General features: G+C 45.6%; 2 protein-coding genes across 2 annotated transcripts; both read right to left on the bottom strand.

Annotated features, from left to right (window-relative positions):
- Positions 1 to 4,585: 4,585 nt before the first annotated feature.
- Positions 4,586 to 5,689, bottom strand: LOC124681837 (BTB/POZ and MATH domain-containing protein 2-like). The gene has a single exon (XM_047216629.1). The coding sequence runs from the start codon at positions 5,687 to 5,689 to the stop codon at positions 4,586 to 4,588; it is 1,104 nt and encodes a 367-aa protein (XP_047072585.1).
- A 13,870-nt stretch (positions 5,690 to 19,559) lies between these two features.
- LOC124651268 (zinc finger protein STOP1 homolog) lies at positions 19,560 to 20,795 on the bottom strand. Its single transcript, XM_047190382.1, has 2 exons — positions 20,400 to 20,795; positions 19,560 to 20,207 (listed from the first exon to the last, which is right to left on the bottom strand). Exons 1-2 carry the CDS (start codon positions 20,793 to 20,795, stop codon positions 19,560 to 19,562), a joined length of 1,044 nt encoding a protein of 347 aa, XP_047046338.1.
- Between the last annotated feature and the right edge of the window lie 2,552 nt (positions 20,796 to 23,347).

Genomic DNA, 23,347 nt, shown 5'->3' on the forward strand with positions numbered 1-23,347 from the left:
TTTCTAACTTGGGAATAAACCCAACCGTGTACGAGCTAAACTCTATCTCTTAATTCTAACCGACACGTAACCTACTATAATTTACGGATACACGGGCAGTCTAGCCCAAACTTCTTGTACAAGGCCGGTTCAGAGATACTTCAATATACATGTCTTCTAAGCCCATCTTCGGTCACAGCCCATCTTCAGACTTGGTTAAATTCTAGTGATAACAACAACCCAACAAACAAATAGTACTTAAATTATTCAGACATGCAAACAAATAGAAATAAAATCATGCATTGTTGGCGGCGCCTGCAAATGCGCAGCTAGATCCGCCTTCAGCTGTGCATGGACACCTGCATCTCGAATTTCATTGCGCATATGAAGAAAAGCAGCAAATTATTGGGGTACATGCTCTACCTCAGCTAGTGGCCCTTGGTAATCAAATGGATGATCATCACACAGGCGTTCATCACCTCCCACATCTGAGCCTCAGACCAAGTGAGAGTAGGGTACCTGACAATGGCGAAACGCTGCTGAAGCACCCCAAAAGCACGCTCAACATCCTTGCGTGTTGCTTCCTGGCATATTGCAAAATAGGCTTCCATCTCGTTTGATGGAGAGGGAATTGTCTTCACAAATGTAGCATACGTGGGGTAGATACCATCAGCTAGATAGTATATTGAACTATTGTAAACCTAGTCGTACTCGGTTAGACCTCTTGAGACCTGGCCTCCTATATAAAGGCCAGGAGAGGGGCTGCCGAGGGAGATAATTAATCTTAGCAATCTAAGCCACCAAAAAGTCTAGACCTAGGTCATCGTAGCACTTAGCCTCTCGACGAGATCTTAGTCGAACTATTCGGCACCCCATTGTAACCCAATATCTTCATAATCAAGAACAGACAGGCAGGATGTAAGGGTTTTACCTCATCGAGGGTCCCGAACCTGGGTAAATCGCTCTCCCCGCTTGTCTGTGAACCGATGTCTCGTGTCAGCTTGCAGGATTCCGTCAACCCTAAGCCCCAATGGGAGGGCATTGCCGAGGAGTACCCTCGACAGCAGACGTAGCAAGCTCGTTGCTCGCCACGCCATGGAGGCCGCCGCCACCGAGCTAGGGAGCCACGTTGAAAATCAAGCCCGCCGCTTACCGCGCCCTGGAGGCCGCCGATGTCGAGCTGGGGAGCCACGCGGAAAAGCAAGCCCACCGCTCGCCGTGACATGGTGGCCGCCGCTGAGCTGGGGAGCCACACATACGATGGTGGCAGGTGTCGGAGTCGCGTCGACGGCCATGGATTCTCAGGCGGCTAGTGAGATTAGTCATGAAATTCACGGATCATATGGTCCAACTTTTCTCGGAAATATTCGGCTTTTGGGATGGGATCATCAATATTTTCTGGTCACGAACCAAACACACGTTTACCACCTGAACGTCGTTCGCCAAGGGGGGGACACCGGAGCACAGCCCTAGAAACAATCCGTAAGTGTAGCATCCTTGGGGAGAGGATAGCTCGTTGCAAAGCCGGTTGGATTGCACCTTGGTGCATGTGTGTGGAGTTCCTCACCGTGAGTGTACTTGAGAGAGACAAGAGAGATTTGTGAGAATTCAGAGTGAGAGGTAGTAGAGAGGAAGAAGGGTTGAGTAATTCAGGCCCAACACATGACAAAGAGAGAATTATTCATTTTTCCCGTTCCCACAATCGAATCATGTAATGAGAAAAAGCAGATGTATGTTCGTACACTGCATAGATAGTCCCTGGTACTTCTAAGAGCATCTCCACCAGCGCTCCCATACCGGTCTCGATAGCATTTTGAGGGTCGACAGCGAAAATGGGCTCGCACCAGTACGCCCCAAACGGCTACGGCTAATTTTCGAGTCCAATAGAATCGTCGGCAACCCCGTGCCGGCTCCTTCGCCAAGGGCGCGAATCGGGCGCGCCGGCACCTCGCGGCACATCTGAAAATGAGCGTGGGCTCCGCTTGGCAGCCAGACACACCGATTTCCCACCTCCTACACACGCCTGAACCGACTCCCACCCCTCTAGATCGCCATCGTCGCCATCGCTGCCGCGCCCCCTGCTTGCAATAGACACCGCCGACTGTCTAGGAACCGTTGTCCATCGACACGGCCGCCACCCCCTCGACCGGCGGCCCTTGTTTCGCCCGGAACAGAGCGCCACCATCGCGATAGTATCGCCCCGCCGGCAAGGTGTTGGTCCGATTGCCGCGATGGACAATGACGATGAGATGATGGTGCAGCTGTTCACGGAGGAGCAAAACGCTCAGACTGTTCGGCGCAAGAGCAACAGCTGATTCTGACGAACATGCTGCGCGTTCGCCAGCCTTTCTTCGTCGTGCCTCGGCGCGGCAGCTCAAAGCCAGGCAAGAGGAGGAACATCAACCGATATCGTGAAGCCAACGCAATGCTTCTTGACGCCGACTACTTCAACGACGACGCGACTCATTCGCCGAAGGAATTTCGGCGCCGATTTAGGATGAACAAGGAGCTGTTCTTGAAGATTGTCCACGGCGTCAGGGAATACGACAAATACTTCATGGCCAAGAAAGATTGCACAGGTCTATGGGGCTTCACCTCAATTCAGAAGTGCACTACTGCAATGCGCTATCTTGCATACGGAGCTCCTTCAGATACAGCCAATGACTACCTACGGATGACAGATCGACATGTACATAGACTCTCTACAGGTTCTGCCGAGCCGTTATAACGGTGTTTGCTAAAGACCATTTGAGAGCACCAAGACAAGATGATACAACTCGGATCCTGCAAAAGAATGCAACAAGAGGGTTTCCTGGGATGCTCAGAAGCATTGACTGTATGCGTTGGGGCTGGAAGAATTTCCCTTTTGCTTGGCAGGGGATCTACAAGAGGCATACTGGTGAGTGCAGTGTCATTCTTGAGGCGGTGGCAGATCATGAGCTTTGGATTTGGCATGCATTTTTTGGCATGGCAGGAACAAACAATGATATCAACGTGCTGCAGCGCTCTCCGGTGTTTGTCAGGCTAGCTGAGGGACAAGGTCCTGCCGTGAACTTTGAGGTAAACGACCAGGTTTACAGTAGCTTTAGATCTAATCTTTCCTTGTTCGGCCGTCTCGTTATCTTGCCCGCCAAGGAATCTTCTGGTGCGCCATCCAAGTGGCTCATCTTGCCTCCAAGTGCCTTCATGGGCCTCCAACTAGACAATATGGGATAGGGCAATGTCGGTTACCCGAAGGGTAATGCCCACATCATCTGCGCCACACCCAGTCGAAGAAACGGCCTCGCTAAGTATGTGCGGGTAGTGACCTTGCTAGGCACGGATAGGCGGCCGCCTGCTAGGTCCGGCCTCCACCACAAAGGGAAAAGGACCCGTTAATTACATATTAATCGGTGGGTTAATGGTATATTTATATTTTTCTATTAATCGTTAATTAAACATATTTTATCCCATCTCATCCCGTACATGTTTGCCCATGAACCAAACACACATGTTAAGTCAATCCACGAAGGGGTATCAACAGATCCTAGCCGTCTAATTAGAACAAAGTTTAGAGGGGGGGACACCGGAGCAAATCTTACCGGAGGGAAAAGATTTGCTCCAACCAAATTGGTCCACCCCATCCCGTAACAATATCCCGTAATAAAATTTGTGTAAGTGTAGCATTATTGATTCTCTCCTTGGTGTATCACATGGACTGCATTATTTTGGTCAGCCCTCACGACCTGTTTTTTTCATTAACTCAAAGTGACTATTTATGCAAGGAGTTGGCACTCGCATGCCTCCGCTGATTCCTAAACTCACGCCACAATTACCACTAAGCACTAACAGCTCACCTGATCTACTTCCTAGACAGCATGCTCGCGCGAGATAAAACTTTAACTACTAATTTAGTCAAAAAAATATAAGATATATATCATAAAAATTATACTGTTGAAAACTTCTTTTGCATATGAATCTAATGGTATAATTTTTGTGGCATATATCTCATATTTTGTTGATCAAATTTATAGTTAAACTTTCTCCTCAAAATACGTAATAGCCATGTAAACCGGTATGGTGGTAGCAGTCCTCACGTATTTACGGCAACATTCAATTTCATGTCCAATATAAGAATAGTTTGCTAAGCATTTCTAATATCTTGTGATCTGAGTTCTATTGTACTCCCATGGATATATATACCGCATGGCTTTATATAATTAACTCTAGTATATATGATCACATTGATATCACTCCAATAAAGAGAAAGAAACACTAGAAATCATTATAGAATATGAAGTGCCGGTTTTTGATTTTTCCTAATCGTGTCAGAAACAATTATTTCTAAGTCAAAACTAAGAACTATCTGATCTAAAAGCTGAGATTCCTGTAAGTTCAAAAGGATGAAAAGATCTTCATCCAATGGCTATGGATGCCATTATGTAAATTGAGCTCTATTTAAAATTGCCACGACTTGCCCAACTGCACACGGTAATGAGTGGAAATAAAATCCATGGAACATTTATGGTTTTTTCTTTAAGAAAAGCTAATCAGCAAGGCTCGAGTTGACCAGATCACGACCTCTCTTGGGGTACAGAGAAGAGCAAACATCACAGTTACGACGAGATTACACTTTGCAAGCAAACTTGGTAATGAGCTCATTCAGAACAGAAGGATAAGTTGCAGCTATATGCTCCCACTCACTTGTCGCCATAACTTGTTTCCAAGCTGCAGCAGATTGGACTTTGAGGAACTCCAAGCAGGCATCCTTCAATCCGCAGCAATGGTGCTGCACAGCCAGAGCAAGAATGGTGGAGACGAAGTTTAGATTTATGCGCTCTGACAACTTCTGTTCGCACAGCGACTTCAACCGTTGGAGATCATATCGATCCGATGCAACAAACAGGTGTTGCAGCCACATAACTTCAGCTCTCCCTTCTTCTATACCCCCATCCACCTCCATCTTGGGCATTGAGTCGGTGTAAACGAAACCAAGCAAGGCCTTGAAAACTTTTGCTTCCATGTCTTGTATCTGTATGACACTATTCGTAGCCGCCTCTTTCATGGGGCCAAAGAGCTCCGCCGTAAAGACAGCGGAACGGGCTGCAAGCAGACAACGGTGAGCGGGGAATGTTTCACCGTCGACCTCAAATGTCACATCAGCACCTATCTTTGCTTCAAGGAGATGATTCAAATGCTGACATATGTTAGAGGGTGGCACCTCAATATATGCAGGAGGGGAGTCAGCGATGATGAAGTCACACCGGATGGTAAAACAATCATCCTTTATATGCTTCGATTTCACGAAAACTTCTTTGTTTATGAAACGAAGGCGACCCCAAGAAGGCTCACTGCTAGAAAATCCACATGTTTTGATTCCACGTATGTGAGTGGGCTCTTGCTTGTCAACCTCGTCAATGAAGCTGAACTCCAGATGGACGTTGACCGGCTGTGCAACATCCTGATCAAGGACAAGATAAACGGAAACGAAATCGGAGCTCTCGGAGCAACGACCATTCGGGAAAAATTCGAGAACCCAACGATAGCCTCCAGTTCTGAAAGAGCGACCCTTGATGTGCGTGCCATTGGGCGTGTCTTTAGCAGAAGAGTAACCTTCGAAAACAAGCAGATGATACCCGCTGCCGCTGGCCGTGCCTTGGTGCATGGCCGGCGCGAGGAACGGCTGCAGCAGCTTGCGGTTGGCAACGACGGATACTCCGGCGAAAGACATGATTGCGGTGAATATGAGCGATGCTGTGGGCTTGAGATTGGAGAGGAAGGAGGTCAGATAGGTGGAACTGCACATGCTTTTCATAAGGCCCAGTCACCAGCATGTATACTTGTGGAAAATCAGGGCGTGCGTCTCCTCGTCTTCGTATGCACGCGCCCCCATCCGTCTCTTCGAGAACTGAAACTCTAATGTGTGCCACTTCCGAGGGACATTGATGAGTGCGAATTCATGCTTGGCGCTCCCTGGTGTAACATACTCTTTTTTTTTGTTCTTTTATGTTTTTTTTGTAACATACTCTCTCCGTCTCCATAAGCGTGACGCCAGAAAGAAAAGAACGTGTGAAAAATCTATCGCGCGAACTTGAGATTTTCCTTCCCGCGCGCGGCTTGAAGTGATCTGGGCCGACCGACGATTGGATGGCAACTCCTGATTTCTCAATACGAAGGCAAAGTTGCCGGGCCTACCAGTGCGCTTTCACAGTTTTACCCATGGCAACTTTGCTGGGCAGGAGCGCGAACGTGCGTGGCCATGGGATGTCCATAGAAGTAATCATAGAAGAAATGTACTGTATATTAGAGGTGTAATATGTATCCGTATACAATATGGTGTAGTACACCAATTATATACGGACTCTCTCTGTACAAACCATGTGAGGGGCTTTTCCTCACCTATATTAACATGCAACCGGTGACCCTAAGGGGTTACACCGTTCCACCCAAACAATACTCTACGTTAACATGGTATCAGGCCTCCCTCTTCCTTCTCTCTAGCCGCCGCCGCCGCCGTCTGGCTCCTTGCCGTCGTTGTCGCCGCGCGTCTCCAGCCCTCTCCGACGATCAAACACCACCAGGCCAAAGCTCCTCCTATTCTCTCTCAATTCCCTAGATTAGTTTTTCTCCTCCCACTCTCACAATCCTCACACCCAAAACCCTAGATACATCTACCACAAGAAATCTTGTTCGTTCTTCCCGTACAACACCCAGAATCCTCCTAGTTTTTTGCTGTCCACGATCCTTTTACGAACCTTGATGGCTTCCTCATCTACAACCTCTCTCCCGGCGACTATTGGTGCCCCGCCGGCCATCAAACTCACGCGGGATAATTTTATGTCATGGCAAACACATGCCTTGCCCACTCTGCGTGGTGCGCGTGTGATGGGTCTACTTGATGGTTCTGATTGCTGCCCGGCGGAATTCCTTGACGCCGAAGACTCTGAGAAGAAGGCTATAAAAGTTCCTAATCCGGCGTATGATACATGGATTATGCGTGATCAGCAGGTTGTCAGCTATCTCGTCAACTCTCTTGCCGAGGATGTTCTTCCCCATGTTTTTGGGCTCTCTACTGCTGCTACAGTTTGGCGTGCTCTCAATAATCTATATGCAGCTCAGTCCAAGTCTCGGGTCTCAACAATCCGTGGTGCCTTGACAAATACGAAGAAACTTGACATGAGTGCACAACAGTACATCACCAAGATGAAAGGCTATGCTTCTGAGCTTGCAGCTGCTGGTAAACCCGTTGACGATGATGAACTCAAGGATTATATCATGAATGGTCTTGATGGATCCTTCAACAATTTAGTTGCTGCAATCAACGCTGTTCCTTCCACCTCTCTTAATGATATGTGTTCTCAGATTTTGTCTTGCGAAACTCGTGACCAGATGCTTCACACCTCCGGTCAGGCTGCCCGAACGTCCTTCATGTCGTCGGTGAATGTGGTGGCGCGCCAACAGAACCCTTATGGGGGAGGTTTTGCTCGCCCTCCACAGCCGGCCTATGCTCCACCACAGCAGCCAGCATACGCCCCGCCTCCGCCTCCACCGGTGTATGCACTTGCACCACAGCCTGCTTATGTGCCCCCGCCACCCACGCCCTATGCTCCTCCCTACATACAGCCGCCATATATGCATCCCTATGCACCATATCCACAGCAGATGCCGTACAACCCGCCGATTTTTCCTCATCCTCCACCACCAGTCAACCGGCCAGTCAGACCCCCTCAGCAGCAGCAACCTCAGCAGCGCCCTCGCCAGGACCAGCAGCGCCCTCAGGGACGCCGACACAAAGGGGGCAAGAAGGATCGAGTTGCATCTCCATGGCAGGAAGGGGTTTTCTGTCAAATTTGCAAGAAGGAGGGTCACTCTGCCCCTGATAGTTGGTGGCGCTATGGTGATGATGATGACGAGGATACTTCCAAGGAGCAGAAGGGTGCTTATGGGGTAGACACCAACTGGTACATTGATACTGGTGCTACACATCATGTCACTGGACAGCTCAACAAGCTCAATATTCATGAGAACTATCAAGGCCGAGATCAAGTTCACAATGCTGGTGGACAAGGTATGCATATTGCTAATATTGGTCATTCTGTTTTGCACACCCCCGATAGTTCCATACAACTTCGTAATATTTTGCATGTTCCTGATGCTTCCAAGAGTTTACTTTCTCGCTCATCAACTTACCTTAGACAATAATACCTTCATGGAAATTCACCCTTTCTTTTTCTTGATTAAGGATCAGGCAACGAAGCAAATCGTGTTTAAAGGTCCTTGTCATGGTGGCCTGTACCCTCTTGTTCCCGTTTTGGGGTCATCCAAGCACGCCCTCGCCACCATCAAGCCCTCGTCCTCTACATGACACCGTCGTCTAGGACATCCATCCTCCTTTATAGTTCAGCAGATCCTTAGGAAGAATAATCTTTTATATTCTCCAGAAATAAATCCTTACATATGTGACCCATGCCAATAGGCCAAGAGCCACCAGCTACCCTATCCTATCTCTACTAGTGTCTCTACTGTTCCTTTGGAACAAATTTTCTCTGATGTATGGGGTCCAGCTCCTCTTTCTGCAGGCAAACATGCATATTATGTAAGCTTCATTGATGATTTCAGTAAATTTACTTGGATTTATTTACTTAAGAAACGATCCGAGGTGTATCAAGTGTTCCTTGATTTTCAACAATATGTCGAACATCAGTTTGGTAGAAAAATCCTTACCATGCAAACCGACTGGGGAGGTGAATATGAGAAACTCAATAGCTTTTTTCAGCGCGTTGGCATTGTTCATCATGTGTCTTGTCCTCATGCTCATCAACAAAATGGTTCCGCTGAGCGTAAACATAGACACATTGTTGAGGTCGGTCTTGCTCTTCTTGCTAATGCCTCCATGCCTCTTAAATTTTGGGATGATGCCTTCATTACAGCCACATATCTTATCAATATGCTTCCCACTAAGGTTCTGAATTTTGAAACACCCACAGAACGACTCCTTCAAGTCAAACCAGATTATGCACCTCTCCGTGTGTTTGGTTGTGCCTGCTGGCCCAATATTCGTCCTTACAATAAACACAAACTCTCTTTTCGCTCACAGAAGTGTGTTTTTCTTGGTTATAGTCCCCGTCACAAAGGGGTAAAGTGTCTAGATCCTGCCAGTGGTCGTGTTTATATCTCTAGAGATGTGGTTTTTGATGAAAACCAATTTCCTTTTGCTTCCTTAAATCCTAATGCTGGTCGTCGTCTCCGGGAAGAAATTCCGCTTCTTCCCTCCGATGATCCTCCATCATCATCACATACTAGGAGTGTGCATACTAATGACCATTATTTGCAAGTTGTGCCTGCTGTTCAATCTCCCCAGGTTATTGTTGCTGAGCCTCCCTTGCATACTGCATCAAATTCTGGACAAGATGGTGCAAACGGTGGTGAAAACAATACATGCAATAACAACGCAGAACAGGACGAAGAAACAGCGTCAGCCGACGCCGATCCCGAGGACGATTCCCTACCAAAATCTCCCTCGGATCACGCCCCTGGCCCTGCCACACCTGGTCCTTCTCGTCCGCTCCTGTCAGCTGCCGACCCGTCGCCCGCTGACGCGTGCTCCACGCGCTCCCTGGCAACGCCATCATCGCCTGGTCCCGCCGAGCGGACCCGCCGGTCGCTGTCGCCGGTTCTTCACCAACCGGACCTCGCCACGTCGCCTCTCACTGCTGCGTCCTCCACGCAGGATTCTGCGCCAGTGGCGGACAGCCATGAGCTGTCGGCTGACAGCGCCGATCCCGGAGCCGGCCCTGCTGCTGATTTGCCCGGGCCAGGATCTTCTGTGCCGCTGTCTGCTGCACCTCCACCTACAACCGGCGTGCAAACGCGTCTACAGAAAGGTATTCGCAACCCGAAAAAATACACCGACGGAACTGTCCGCTATGCTTTGCTAACATCTACAGGAGAACCAAAGAATATCTCTGAGGCTCTTACAGACACAAACTGGAACAGTGCTATGCAGGAAGAATATAATGCTTTGCTTGCAAACAACACATGGCATCTTGTTCCTCCTAGTTCCAAACGCAATGTCATTGGTTGCAAATGGGTCTATCGTATCAAGAAAAATGCTGATGGTACTATAAACAGGTATAAAGCCAGGCTTCTTGCCAAAGGTTTTAAACAGCGGTACGACATTGACTATGAGGATACTTTCAGTCCTGTTGTTAAAATTGCTACAGGATTGTTCTCTCTATATCTGTCTCTCGAGGCTGGAGTTTAAGGCAGCTAGATGTGAAGAACGCGTTCCTTCATGGTGTTCTGGAAGAGGAAGTTTATATGAAACAACCTCCAGGTTTTGAGTCTTCCGCTAATCCAAATTATGTTTGCAAGCTTGACAAAGCGCTCTATGGTTTGAAACAGGCTCCTCGTGCATGGTACTCTCGTCTTAGCAACAAGCTTCAACAACTTGGTTTCACTCCATCCAAAGCTGATACATCCCTATTTTTGTTCAACAAGTCAGGTGTTATTGTCTACATGCTTATTTATGTTGATGATATAATTGTCACTAGCTCTTCGGATCAGGCTATTACATCTCTTCTTCGAAATCTTAATTCTGAGTTTGCCCTCAAAGATCTTGGTGATCTCCACTATTTTCTTGGCATTGAGGTTCATAAACAGTCACATGGATTGTTATTAACTCAGGAAAAGTATGCTTCAGACTTGTTAAGCCGAGTTGGTATGAGCTCTTGCACCTCCTGCCCAACTCCACTGTCTACTACAGATTCTCTGACATTAACAGATGGCTCTCCACTTGGCCCTGATGACATTACTCATTACAGAAGCATTGTTGGTGGTCTCCAGTATCTGACTATGACTAGACCTGATATTGCCTTTTCTGTTAATAAGGTGTGTCAGTACCTTCATGCTCCTACCACCGCTCATTGGTCTGCAGTTAAAAGGATCCTTCGATATATTCATGGTACACGCACAATTGGACTTACTTTTCAGCGGTCTCCTTCTACTCTTCTTAGTGCTTTTTGAGACGCAGATTGGGCAGGTGATCTGGATGATAGGCGCTCCACTGGAGGTTTTGCTATATTCCTTGGTCCAAATTTTGTGTCTTGGAGCGCTCGAAAACAACCTACTGTATCTCGCTCTAGTACAGAGGCTGAGTACAAGGCACTTGCAAATGCCACTGCTGAGCTGATTTGGGTTGAAGCTCTTGTTCGAGAACTTGGTGTTACACTCAGGGAAAAACCATGCTTATGGTGTGATAATCTTGGTGCCACCTATCTGTCTGCTAATCCTGTGTTTCATGCTCGTACTAAGCACATTGAGATTGATTTTTTCTTTGTTCGCAAGCGTGTTGCTAAACACTTGCTTGACATCAGGTTTATCTCCAGTAAAGATCAGATAGCAGATGGATTTACTAAGACCTTATGCTCCAAGAAACTAGATGAGTTTAAGCGTAATCTCAACCTACACCATATTGTATACGGATACATATTACACCTCTAATACTATATATTCCTCGAACGAGGGTTAGGACCATCGGACGTCTCATAGAGATCCCAATAGTAATTTGATGGCTTCGGTGCATTTTTTGGATCACACCGGCGCGCTTTGAAAGTAGCGGCTATGAGACCAATATAATCGTTGGAAACCATGTACTAGCCTCTTCACGCGAGAACGGGCGCGCCGGCACTCACATCCACGTATGATTTCGCTTCACGGGACCATCTTGGCAGCCAAACCCGTCCATTCTCCACCCTCTCCGCCCCTCCTGATTTGCCTCCCACCCCTCTGAATCGCCATCGCCACCTCATCCCCCGTGCCTCGCCTTTACCCGCCCACCCTGCAAACCGCCGCCATAGCCAACACCGACACCTCCGCCATCCTGCATTTCTGGGTTGCCGAACCCTGCAGTCTCCCTCGGCTCCTACCCGGCAGCCACGTATTGCCCACAAGGTGTTCCGCGGATTTTCGCGATGGACATCGACGACGAGATGATGGCGTAGTTGTTCTTGGAGGAGGAAGCCAATGCCACTGCCAAGCGGCAACAACAACTGCTGATGTTGGCGAACCTTCTCCTCCATTTGACATGAGGCAACTAGAGGTGAAAAGGCGAAGGGGAAAGTGAGAACGGACATACGGAGAAGAGACACATGGTGGTTTTCAGATTAGGGTTTTCTTTATTTTTTTTGGAAAAAACTAAACATCAAAAGTCTATTCTTCATTTTGATTTTGAGGATTCTTAAAAGATCACAAACGGCAGAAGGCGATTGAGTTCGGATGTAAATTTTTATGTAGATGCTTTTTCATATGCAAAACTTTTCGCCCATCCGATGTCGTATGAAAAAACTAGAGCCGTTTTGCGGAAACATAGTGCCTCTTTGCAAAATTTGTGAAAATTCATGTTTTCTATTTTTTCCTAATAACTACATCATGTAACATAACTACATCTCAAAGGATTTTTAAAATTTAAAGTTTTATCATTTTATTTTATTTTTTGCAAAACTTAAAAGGTGATCCACGGGGGAGGGACCAAAAGCTGCCTACACATACCCACCATACTACCGACGTACCAATATAGTGCCGCCGCGATAGCAATATATCTCTAGCGTACCACTATATTGGTACGCTGGCAGTATGGGAAGGGCCACGGTTCTGACCTGGGCGAGACTTACCCCGTCTTCCCAAACTACATGTACGCCGATGGTACACCTGCGGCTATAGGTCGTTTCCTAGTAGTGAGAGGGTTATAAGACCTTAGAGAATAGTAGTTTACCTTCAGCTCCTCGCGTGTGACCTAGAGTACAAAACAATGAGACACGGGGTTTGCCTACACTAGTAGGAAAAAACCTATAGGGGCACGACTAATGGCAGCAGGCACCGAGAGACGCACGTGACTGCTCTTTTTAGCAGCGGCCGGAAAAAGCACACGTGACTAGTTAGTCGGTAATGGCCGCGTGTTCCCCGAACAGCGCACGAGACTAGTAAGAAGGGTCCACCTTTCCAAATGACAAGAAAAATGCAAGAAGCGGGTGAACCCGGCCACACGCGACATGTATGTTGTTAGTGGCAGCGCACGCAATACGGACACACGGCTGATATTTGTGAGTGTGCACCTAACAAACGTATTACAGTCTACTTTTTGTGAGTGTGCACGATATAATGACTGCACTGTATAAGACAATAAGCATAGTGTAAACGCACCAACTTTAATGCTATATATATGTATGTATGTGTCACACTCTCTCAAAACACAAATTTTGGCGAAGATTTTCGTCTATTGACCGTGGGAAGATCCTATGCCAGAGTTTCTCGAAGATGTCTTATGATTATAGCTCTTTAGTTAGCATTTATAAGACATCTTCGAGAAGCTCGCATTAGGATCAGATCACGTAAAACAAGGAGATTAACTAATTATAGGGGCAGGTTTATTGGTAGTGTGCTACATGCGCGTCACGTGGCTAATAATACCCTACGCGCACCCTACGCGCATGCGCGACTAATAATACCCACAGCGTTCCAGCTCTTGGCATACGCGACTAGTAAGTCCGCTTTTATAACGCGGCATTACCCCGACCCTCTCCTTTTCCTCTCATTTTCTCCCCGAGAGCCAACCCTAACCGCTGCCGACCGCCCGCGCCCGCACCATCTTCCCCGGCCGTGTCCGCTCCATCTTCCCCGCCCGCGCCATCTTCCCCGCCTGTGCCCACGTCCGCGCCATCTTCCCCGCCCGCGCCTGCGTCGCTGCCGATCGCCCCCGATCGGTAAATGTGTTGTCCATGTAGATTTAATTTGTTGTATATTTGATTTGTTTGCTACTATGTAGATTTAATTTGTTGTATATTTGATTTGTTTGCTACTATATAGAATTAATTTGTTGTATATTTGATTTGTTTGCTACTATGTAGATTTAATTTGTTGTATATTTGATTGGTTTGCTACTATCTAGAATTTTTGTATATTTAAATTATTTGCTAGTATATGTAGATTTTATATGATATATTTGTAATGACCGATGATTAGTTTATTTGGCAGTGATCATGGGATGGTTTCAGCGAGCTTTGTCATATGCACAAATACAAATCTTGTGCATCGTACTTGGCTCGCTAACCCCATCCCTGTGATTTCTATGTCCAATGTAAATATGAGGCTTTATTTGAAGTTCATTTTAAATCGCTAGCTAGTATTTTTCGTCATATGGCCAATGAACTTTTTTTTGTAGTGATCATGGGGTGGTGTCAGCGAGCCTTGTCATATGCACATATACAAATCTTGTGCATCGTACTTGGCTCGCTGACCCCATCCATGTGATTTTCTGGGTCGAATATAAATATGAGGCTTTATTTAAAGTTTTTTTTTGTTCAATAGATTTGTATTCTATAGTATGCTATGATTGTTAACATAATCCAACATTATATATGCAACAAATGACCTTTTGGCAGCGGTGCGCAGACTGTGGACAGTATAGGTGCAAGGATAAAAAAAATTATATGCTTTTCAAGGAGGATTATAAAACTATGTCCGTATTTTTTAGTCTAATTAGTTAGTTTGTTCATATATATAGTTGCATTGACTTGTATATTTGATCTAATTGTTGTTTCTTTCATAATTATATTTAGGGTATCCTATGTAGCGCAAGGCGTGACTTCATGGAGTATATACATAGAAATATTAAACCATTTGGGAACGTTTGAAGTTGTCATCCAGCAGAACACACTGCCCACATCGAACATGATCTTTGCTGTTGAAGTCACCAATGAGGCGAATCGAACATATTTCAACGGGCGTAGTTGGAAGGTGATGATAGAACACTACGGGATGGAGCCAGGGACTAAATTATATTTCTACTTGGATGACTTATACAGGAAGCTTCCACTACAAACAATAGGAGGACGCCTCCTCATCTCATAATGAGTTCCACGGCCCAAGGGATTCCGACGTGGTCGTTGTTCATTACCCACCCATGGAGCCGGAGCCGGAGGAGTGATTTGGTCACTTGACTATTGTGCTCATTGTATACAATGACTTGGTCACTAGCTTGCTGGCTTTAGCTAGTGTAATGATTGGATCTATATATTATGCTCAATGAATGTAATGACTTGTTAACTTGCGACGATTTTGTAGTGTTATTAATGATTTGATCACTTGAATATTATATATTTGTGTATATGTTGCTGATTGGTAATGGTTATATATGTCTACAACCTGCTGTGTAAATCAGGGGGATAAGCCAGAAGCAATATGCAGCGACGCAGATGCAGAATACTAGTTGCGTGCCTTCCTATGCGCTGCTAGTAAACTTAGTGGTAGCGGTCACCGTGTGCACGCGGCCGGTACTAGAAGTACTAGCCGCGTGCCCGCCCAGCACGCGACTAGTAGCTAATACCACTGGTGAGTTACCAGTCGCGGGCCGCCACCCGTGGATGGTAACCCAAATTGGCACGCGACTGGTAGGCTTTTTCCTACTAGTGCTAGGTTCAAGATCCATGCCGGTGGCGGATCTCCAATCCTACCATAATTCACTATTGGTCAACAATGTGTCGGATTACAATGAAATTGAAGCCAATACGCTACTCGAGGGTCGGCTTATACACTACACCAAGCCTAGGGTTTACAAGGTATGACCTAACTGACTAAACGCAGAGTCATGCAACAATACTTTACCCGGATCATACGCTCCAAGGAATCCATCTCTAGCTTCTATCCGGATCTGTCTTAGGCTTCCGTTTTGATCCTTGGTGGACAAGGCATCCTGTGGACTTTTCAAATGGCACCTTTTGTGGGCCATCTTGGTCCGCCAATATTCGGCCATGTCATGTATATACCCCTAGAGTATATCCACAACAACACGGCCGTACTATACCGCCATACCATATGTTAGCGACTTTGTTAGATCAAAATGAACAATTTCCATGAAGGGGCCACCATCGAAATCACACCAGAAGACTTCTGGAAATCTAAGTTCATTCACTGTCTCTATAGATGAGAGGGGAGTAGCTACCAGAGAACGTACATCCATTCCTCAACAACAAAGCATTGTTGCCGCCATCACTTTCACCTCCATAGCCATTCCCCTATTCATGTACATAGCCATAACACATTACCCTTAATTTGTTCGTGATTGACGACATTGTAAGACTATCAATTATTCATCTTGAAGTACTTTCTATTACAATGTCTTTTACTGTTGAATTAATCCCGATGTGTGAGTAGTCCCTTGAGCTAAGGCCGAGGCCTAGCCTCTCAACACGCATGCACTTTCATATGAGATTATTAGTTTAATTGATTCATTATGTTGCATATATTTATTCTCTTGTATAGACATCGCTCTAGGACTTGTGAGGTACCTAAGACCCCGAAGAGTAATCCAGGTAGAGGAATGTAAGTAATTCTCTTGGGAGTACACTAAGTGAAAGTAATTCTCCACGGGACAATTATGATGTCGCATAACGCTAATGCGTTCTTCTGTTTATCTTAATAACTGAGGAAATCACACCGCTGATGACGGAATATGGTGTGGTTTCTTGAGAATGCGTCGCCCACATATATCCCTTTCTTCGTCTGTATTCTTTATCACTCTAGGGATTATTATTATCTTTTATATCCCATAATGTATGTGCACAATTACAGGTGAAATATTTGCTCTGCCTTATTCTACTCCTTTGATATAGACACCAATGATGATTATGTTGGTGCACGCATCACTCAACCCGCTATCACAACTGATAAATATGAAATTAATCCTAACATGTCGAACTTAGTTCAGTAGAATCATTTTGGTGGTTTAGTTTATGAGGACGGAGGTATGCATTTGAACATTTTTTTATTGAGATATGTGATTTAATGCACATTAAAAAAGTTGACGCCAAGGCGGTCAAGCTACACTTATTTCCCTTTTTATTTAGAGAGAAAGCTAAATAATAGTTGCTATCTAGTATACCTAGAGAAACCGTTACTTTTTTTTTTGGAAAATTGTTGTAATATTTTTATGATTAATTTTTTATTACCCGCAAAAACATGCAACTGCATTATAATATTAGTGATTTTAAACAGGAAGATGGTGGTGCACTTGGGCTTTGTTTGGGAGAGAATGAAGGAGTCCGCAAGAAATTGTTCCTACCATGAGATGGAAGCATGGATTATTCTTCATTTATTCTATCATGCTCTTAATCTAATGACCAAATCTATGTTCGATTCTACTGCAAGAGGGGCATTCACGGGAAAATAATTTTAGTTAGCAAAGAAACTCCTAAATGACATGAAAGCAACCATACCTAATGGAATCTACAAAGATCAATCTTAAGAAAGGTAAACTCCATCACCAAGATGAAGAAATGAAGAGATCACAGGTAAGGTGGATGAGCTTATAAGTATGATCAAATGTTAAGAGAAAAATCAAATTACTGCTAGGTTTTGCTAAATAAACATAAACAAGATGTTGCTCTAGAAGGACGCAATGCATCATAAGCAAAATTCCGCGTATCTGCATGAGTCTGCATCCAATATTAAGTTGTCACACCCTGGAGTTGTAAAGGATTTAAAAGCATACACGCGGCATGCTGCAAAGTTTAGTAGAAAAATTATAACTACTTGTGGCATGTAACGAAATTTGAACATATGGATGAGTTATTCACATGAGCCTAATTAAATTCTAACGTTACATATTGCCTTCAGGTTCCACATGTTTTCTCCTGTAGTAGCCAAGCTAATTTATACTCGAGTTATGCGAAATAAAAAGCTATATGCATCGATCGATGGAGAGGCTAGGGTTTTTCCCCATTTCGAAAAAAAAATCGGTAGAGAGCTAGGAGAGAAATGGATCAAATTTGAAACCATGCGTAAAATTTGAGGAAATAGTTAAAGGTAGCCCGCAACATGGAAGTTGGCTAGCTATATGCTTAGAACCGAGTAGATGGGTCAAATAATTAATTAAAGAGAAACAAGAAAAATGACGATGAATTAGACAACCAGGGTGAGATAATATGACTGAGACCACAACACATTCCCCGAGCACATCCTCATCATAGTACTGTGCTGTAGTACGAGGCATTCCTAGAAGGGGGCATTTGGGGCGACATTCAATTTCATGTCCAATATAAGATCATTTTTGCAAGCATTTCTAATAGCACCGATCTCACGTTCTGAATTCGATTGTCCTACCATGTGGACATACACGTCACAGTTTCATATAATTAACACTATAGTAAATATGATTATATTGATATCATTCAAAGAAAGAGTTGTTGTAAGAAACATTAGAAAGCATTCTATAATGCCTCTAAGTGTGGTTTTTTTGCTATTTTCTAATTGTGTGAGAAACATATATTTTTAGGCCGACACTAAGAACTAACCAACCTAAATATTAAGATTCCTATAAGCTCAAAAGGACGAAAATATCTTCATGTGACTGCTTATGGATGTAAATTGAAAATTAGATTTCTTAGCCGACCAAGAAATAGTTACTTCCACACTACTAACATGTATACTACTAAGATGTGAGCCCGGTCACTCTCGCCCCAAATCTTTACAAATAATGTTGCTAGCTCATTATCGTTTACTGTTTGCCAAGAAAGTATAAGAATATGTAATGAATTTTAGGGCTAATAAAACTAGCTTGATCTCCATTAGCTACCTAGAGTGGCACACACACCAATTTCTTTCCTCGACCAGCATATGAAATCTACATCAGTGCATTCACGACAAACAACTTTACCACGTAGATATTTTGTCGGAGCATTCATGCTCTAATTTTCATCATAATCAGCATATATGTTGTTTTATAGGCCCTGCTATATCCAGACAATTGAACGTTTCTAATTACATCGATCTCGAGCTCATAAGTTTGATTGTATTCCCCACGGACAAAAACATTTTGTAGCTTTACTTTATTAACTCTAGTTAATATATATGGTTTTATTGATAGCCCGCAAAGACAGAGTAAGCAAACAATAGAAATAATCCTAGAATATCTCATATGTGCGATTTGGCTCTTTCTCAGGCGCCAAGGAAATTATTATTTCAGAATAGATGTTAAAAATGACGGTGCATTTGTAGCAGTTTTTTGCCGGTTTCTCGCTAATGAACTGATCAATTCTCTTTTACTATTGAAACAAAATGAGGCAAAATTGTCAGTTTTGTTAAAATAATAAATAAGAAAATCTTCGCCAATAGTTGCGCCCGTCGACTGCCATATTTCTCACAGTTTTACTGAGATATGTGTTGATTACTCCCGCCCACAACACTTGCACTTACTAGATCTACAGCTCAAATATGCTGCCAGCAGATATTCCTAAACTGTCCGGTAAGAAAGCACAAGAAGTATTCAGTCGGTGTTAGGGCACAACAGAAGTAGCTTAATCTCCCCTAGCTAACAATAGCATTCCCCAGCACATGAAATCTACGCATTCATCCACAACAAATAGCTTTACCTTATGCATATGAATTGTCACTGACTACTGATGCCCTAATTAATTAATTTCATGCGTATTCCTTATATATGCTGTATTTCAGCCCTACTATATCTACACAATGAATTCATGGGCCTGTAGGTATGTACAATGACGATGACACCATAGTATTAAGGACGTACACACCAATATATGTCGTCATGTAATGGAAAAGCCGCCGGTGCAGTTTCTAAGCTGATCGGCGGCGGACGTCGACGAGGATTTCTTACCGTGTCTGCCGGCCATGGGCACGACGACGGGCTCGTGACCGGCGAAGAGGGAGACGTGGCCGGCGAGCTTGTCCTTGCGGGAGAAAGTGGTGCCGCAGGAGCAGACCCAGCGGTGGTCGCCACAGTGCTTCTCGTGGGTGCGGAGGTCGGAGAGGACGGAGAAGTGCTTGCGGTTGCAGCGGTTGCAGACGTACATCTTGGGGCAGTGGCTGCGCTTGTAGTGGTTCTTGACGCAGATGACCGACTTGAGCGGCTGGAACTTGGCATGCTTCCGGTTCCACCGGCACCCCTCCTGCGGGCACGAGTACTTGTTCCTCCTCCCCGCTGCCTCGACCGCCGCCGCCGCCGCGTCCTCCCTCGCGAGCTTGTTGGTGAGCGGGTTCGCGAGCGCCGCCTTGCTCTTGTACTCATCGCCGTGGGCGCGCATGTGCATGCGCAGGTTGGCGTCGCGCTTGAAGCCCTTGCCGCACACCTGGCAGTAGTGCGTGTACTTAGCTAGCAGCTCCGCCGCGTCCAGCTCGATGATGATAGTGTCGAACGCCGTGACCGACGACGACACGGCCGCCTCCGTCGTCGACTTGTCGTGGATCTCGTAGTAGGTTTCGTCGTGGCCGCCGCCATGGTGCTGCTGCTGCCACTGGTGCATGGATTGGTCCATGGCCTGCTGGCCGCTGCACCCTGCACCGGCGTTGACATCCGCTATGGCGCCGTTCTTGGCATGGGCGACGACGGCGCCCTCCTGCGCCAGCGCCAGCGCCATGTTATTAACGGATGTCAACGACGCGCCGAGGCCGCCGCACAGGTGCTGGAAAGCGTAGAGCATCGAGGACGCGGCGGCGATGATCTCCTGGATGATGGCGCTGGCGCCGGGCACCACGGGGTCGACGTGGCCGCGGCCGTCGTGGCCGACCGCGATGCCCACGAGCGGCTGCAGCTGCTGCACCTTGTCCCTGAGCACGGACAGGTTGTACAGCAGCGCGTTGCTGTGCGCGTGCGTGTCGGGCGCCGCCAGCCCGCCGCCTCCGGTCGCGCCCATGAAGGCCGAATCCATGCTAATGCCATCGGCATCAAGGGCGCCATGGAACATCTGCTGCTGGCTCTGGAGGAAGTAATGGCTTGCACCGGCGCCCCCTCCGCCGCCGCCTCCTCCTCCTCCAGGAAACATTACTACAACGCTAGCTAGCTCTCTCCCTCGCCTCCTGAGTCCTGACTCACAATCAGCCAGCAAATTGACACATACGATCTACTCAATCCAGCTCAGGATTTCGGAATTGGATAGGTGAGGAACAAGATCGAATGCGAGGAGACGCCAGAACAAGAAGTAGGGGAATGAGAAGAGATCATAGAAGGGAAAGTCAACTGGGTCCGAGGTGCCCACTTAGCAACATCCCTACTTGAAGCCTCCCTCGAATGGAACCGGGCCCGAAAGGTGACACTGTGTCAGAGGCTATATATACTACTTACTCATTTTCTACTCTGAACAAGTAAGTCTTGCAGCTTCATTCATGATTATATATTGCCAAGTACACGAATTGTTTGCTTATTTTAGTCCAATAATGGCCTGGATGCCACAGTTTTCTAGGGTGGCCCTTTTGAGGGAATACACTTTCCTTCTTTATTTGGCCCTGTGTGAGGTAGCAGCTCAGCGCGAATCTATCTTCAACACGATCAAGCTTGGGTGGATCGTCAAGCAGCGTCTCTGCCGACCTCCATACAGAACTAGAGATGCAAGCAGGATTTCGCCAAAATCAATTTTGGCCTTAATTTGAACTAGAATTGGTTTACTTCCGCTTATGCATCATAAGTTTTAGACCTATTGTTCAATTTAGTCCAAATCTGAACTAAAATCCGACACTTATTATGGAGCGGAGGGAGTGCAAGTTAGAATTGGCGGAATTTCACTTGACGGAACCACAACTTTGGCATAATTATGTGCATTAGTTTTGCTTTAAAAGGAACACACAAACAATGAAACTAAGTTAAAATACCTAAATAACTATGTGTATTCAGTACTAAGTAACATGATATTATATATGATGCCATTCTTTCAATTCGAAAAGGAGTCTTAAAACGATTGAAATATTTCCGATCAAGAATTTTCTGGCAATGTGATAGTGAGAATGGAAATATCGATCAGCTAAGTTGAGTGCGGTTTGCTTCCCAAAGATCAAGCATGACTTGGGATTCATGACCATGAAATAGGGCCCTCCTTGATAAACGGTGTGACTATTTTCCAGTCGATCAGAACGAAGTTCGTCCTCAGTCAGATGGTATCATCAAATCTCAGTTGCAACTAGCGGCGGATCTACCTTTAGGTAGCAGGGTGCACAGGACCCCGGTAGAAAACAAAATCCTTCGTTAAACAACATTTTTTCACCACTAATGCACCCCCTAAATATCTTTTTTATGTGTTGAGGCATCTCCTATGCACCCGAGTTTCAAATGCCATGTCTCCGCCACTGGTTGCAACTCATGTTGCAACTGATGACTAGCACGAATCATGAAGAAAATTTAACGGTTCGGATAATTTTTCATAGTTGCAACTTCACTTCCAACTGAGAGAATATCAGTTGCAACTCCACATGCAACTGAAAAAATCTCGGTTGCAACTCTACTTGCAACTCGTATGCACGAACCACGATGCAATCAAACGGTGTAGCTAGGTAAGAACCAATGTTGAGGAAATCGCTTATCGGGGTTAACTCGGTCGGTTGATGATTAGCGATTAATAGGCAAATCGGTCGATTAATCGGGCGATAAATGAGTTAATAGGGTGATAAATGAGTTTATCGGCTAATTGGTGACCACTGAATAGATATTAATCGGGCGATTAATCGTTGAATCGGACGATTTTTTGAACAGTGGTAAGAACTAGCAAATCCTCTTGATAAATGGCTTTTCAAGCCTCTTTGTGAAGAGGGGGTCAAACACTTCTTAGGATCAAGACAGAACGAGGGTGGTCCACAAAAGGTGGGCTATAAAGCCCTGCGGGGTTACTCATCTTGCAAGGGTGGCCCAAACGGCTAGGCTTAGCCCAAGAGTGATCTAGATATAGGAGTCCAATGACCGAAGACTTTTTTTTTACGGGTGATAACCCACAAGTATAGGGGATCGCAACAGTCTTCGAGGGAAGTAAAACCCAAATTTATTGATTCGACACAAGGGGAGGTAAAGAATACTTATAAGCCTTAACAACTGAGTTGTCAATTCAGCTGCACCTGGAAAAGCACTAGTAACAGGGGTGATGTGAAAGCAACAGTAATATGAGAGCAGTAGTAACAGTAACACAGCAGCAGTAGAAGTAATATGAGAGCAATGACACCAGAAAATAGTTGATACTACTTCCAATGACATGTAGAACGAGTATATGATGATGAAAGATGGACCGGGGTTCCCAGCTATCTACACTAGTGGTAACTCTCCAATAACAAGTGTTGGGTGAACAAATTACAGTTGGGCAATTGATAGGATTGAAATAGCATTAAGACGGAATATCAAGATCATTAATCATGTAGGCATGTTTTCCATATATAGTCATACGTGCTCGCAATGAGAAACTTGTACAACATCTTTTGTCCTACCAGCCGGTGGCAGCCGGGCCTCTAGGGAATCTACTGGAAATTAAGACACTCCTTTTAATAGAGCACCGGAGCAAAGTATTAACACTCCGTGAAAACATGTGATCCTCATATCTAAGCCTTCCCCTTCAGTTCTCCC

Source organism: Lolium rigidum, chromosome 1 (assembly GCF_022539505.1).
Source record: "Lolium rigidum isolate FL_2022 chromosome 1, APGP_CSIRO_Lrig_0.1, whole genome shotgun sequence".
NCBI classification, from domain to species: Eukaryota; Viridiplantae; Streptophyta; class Magnoliopsida; order Poales; family Poaceae; genus Lolium; species Lolium rigidum.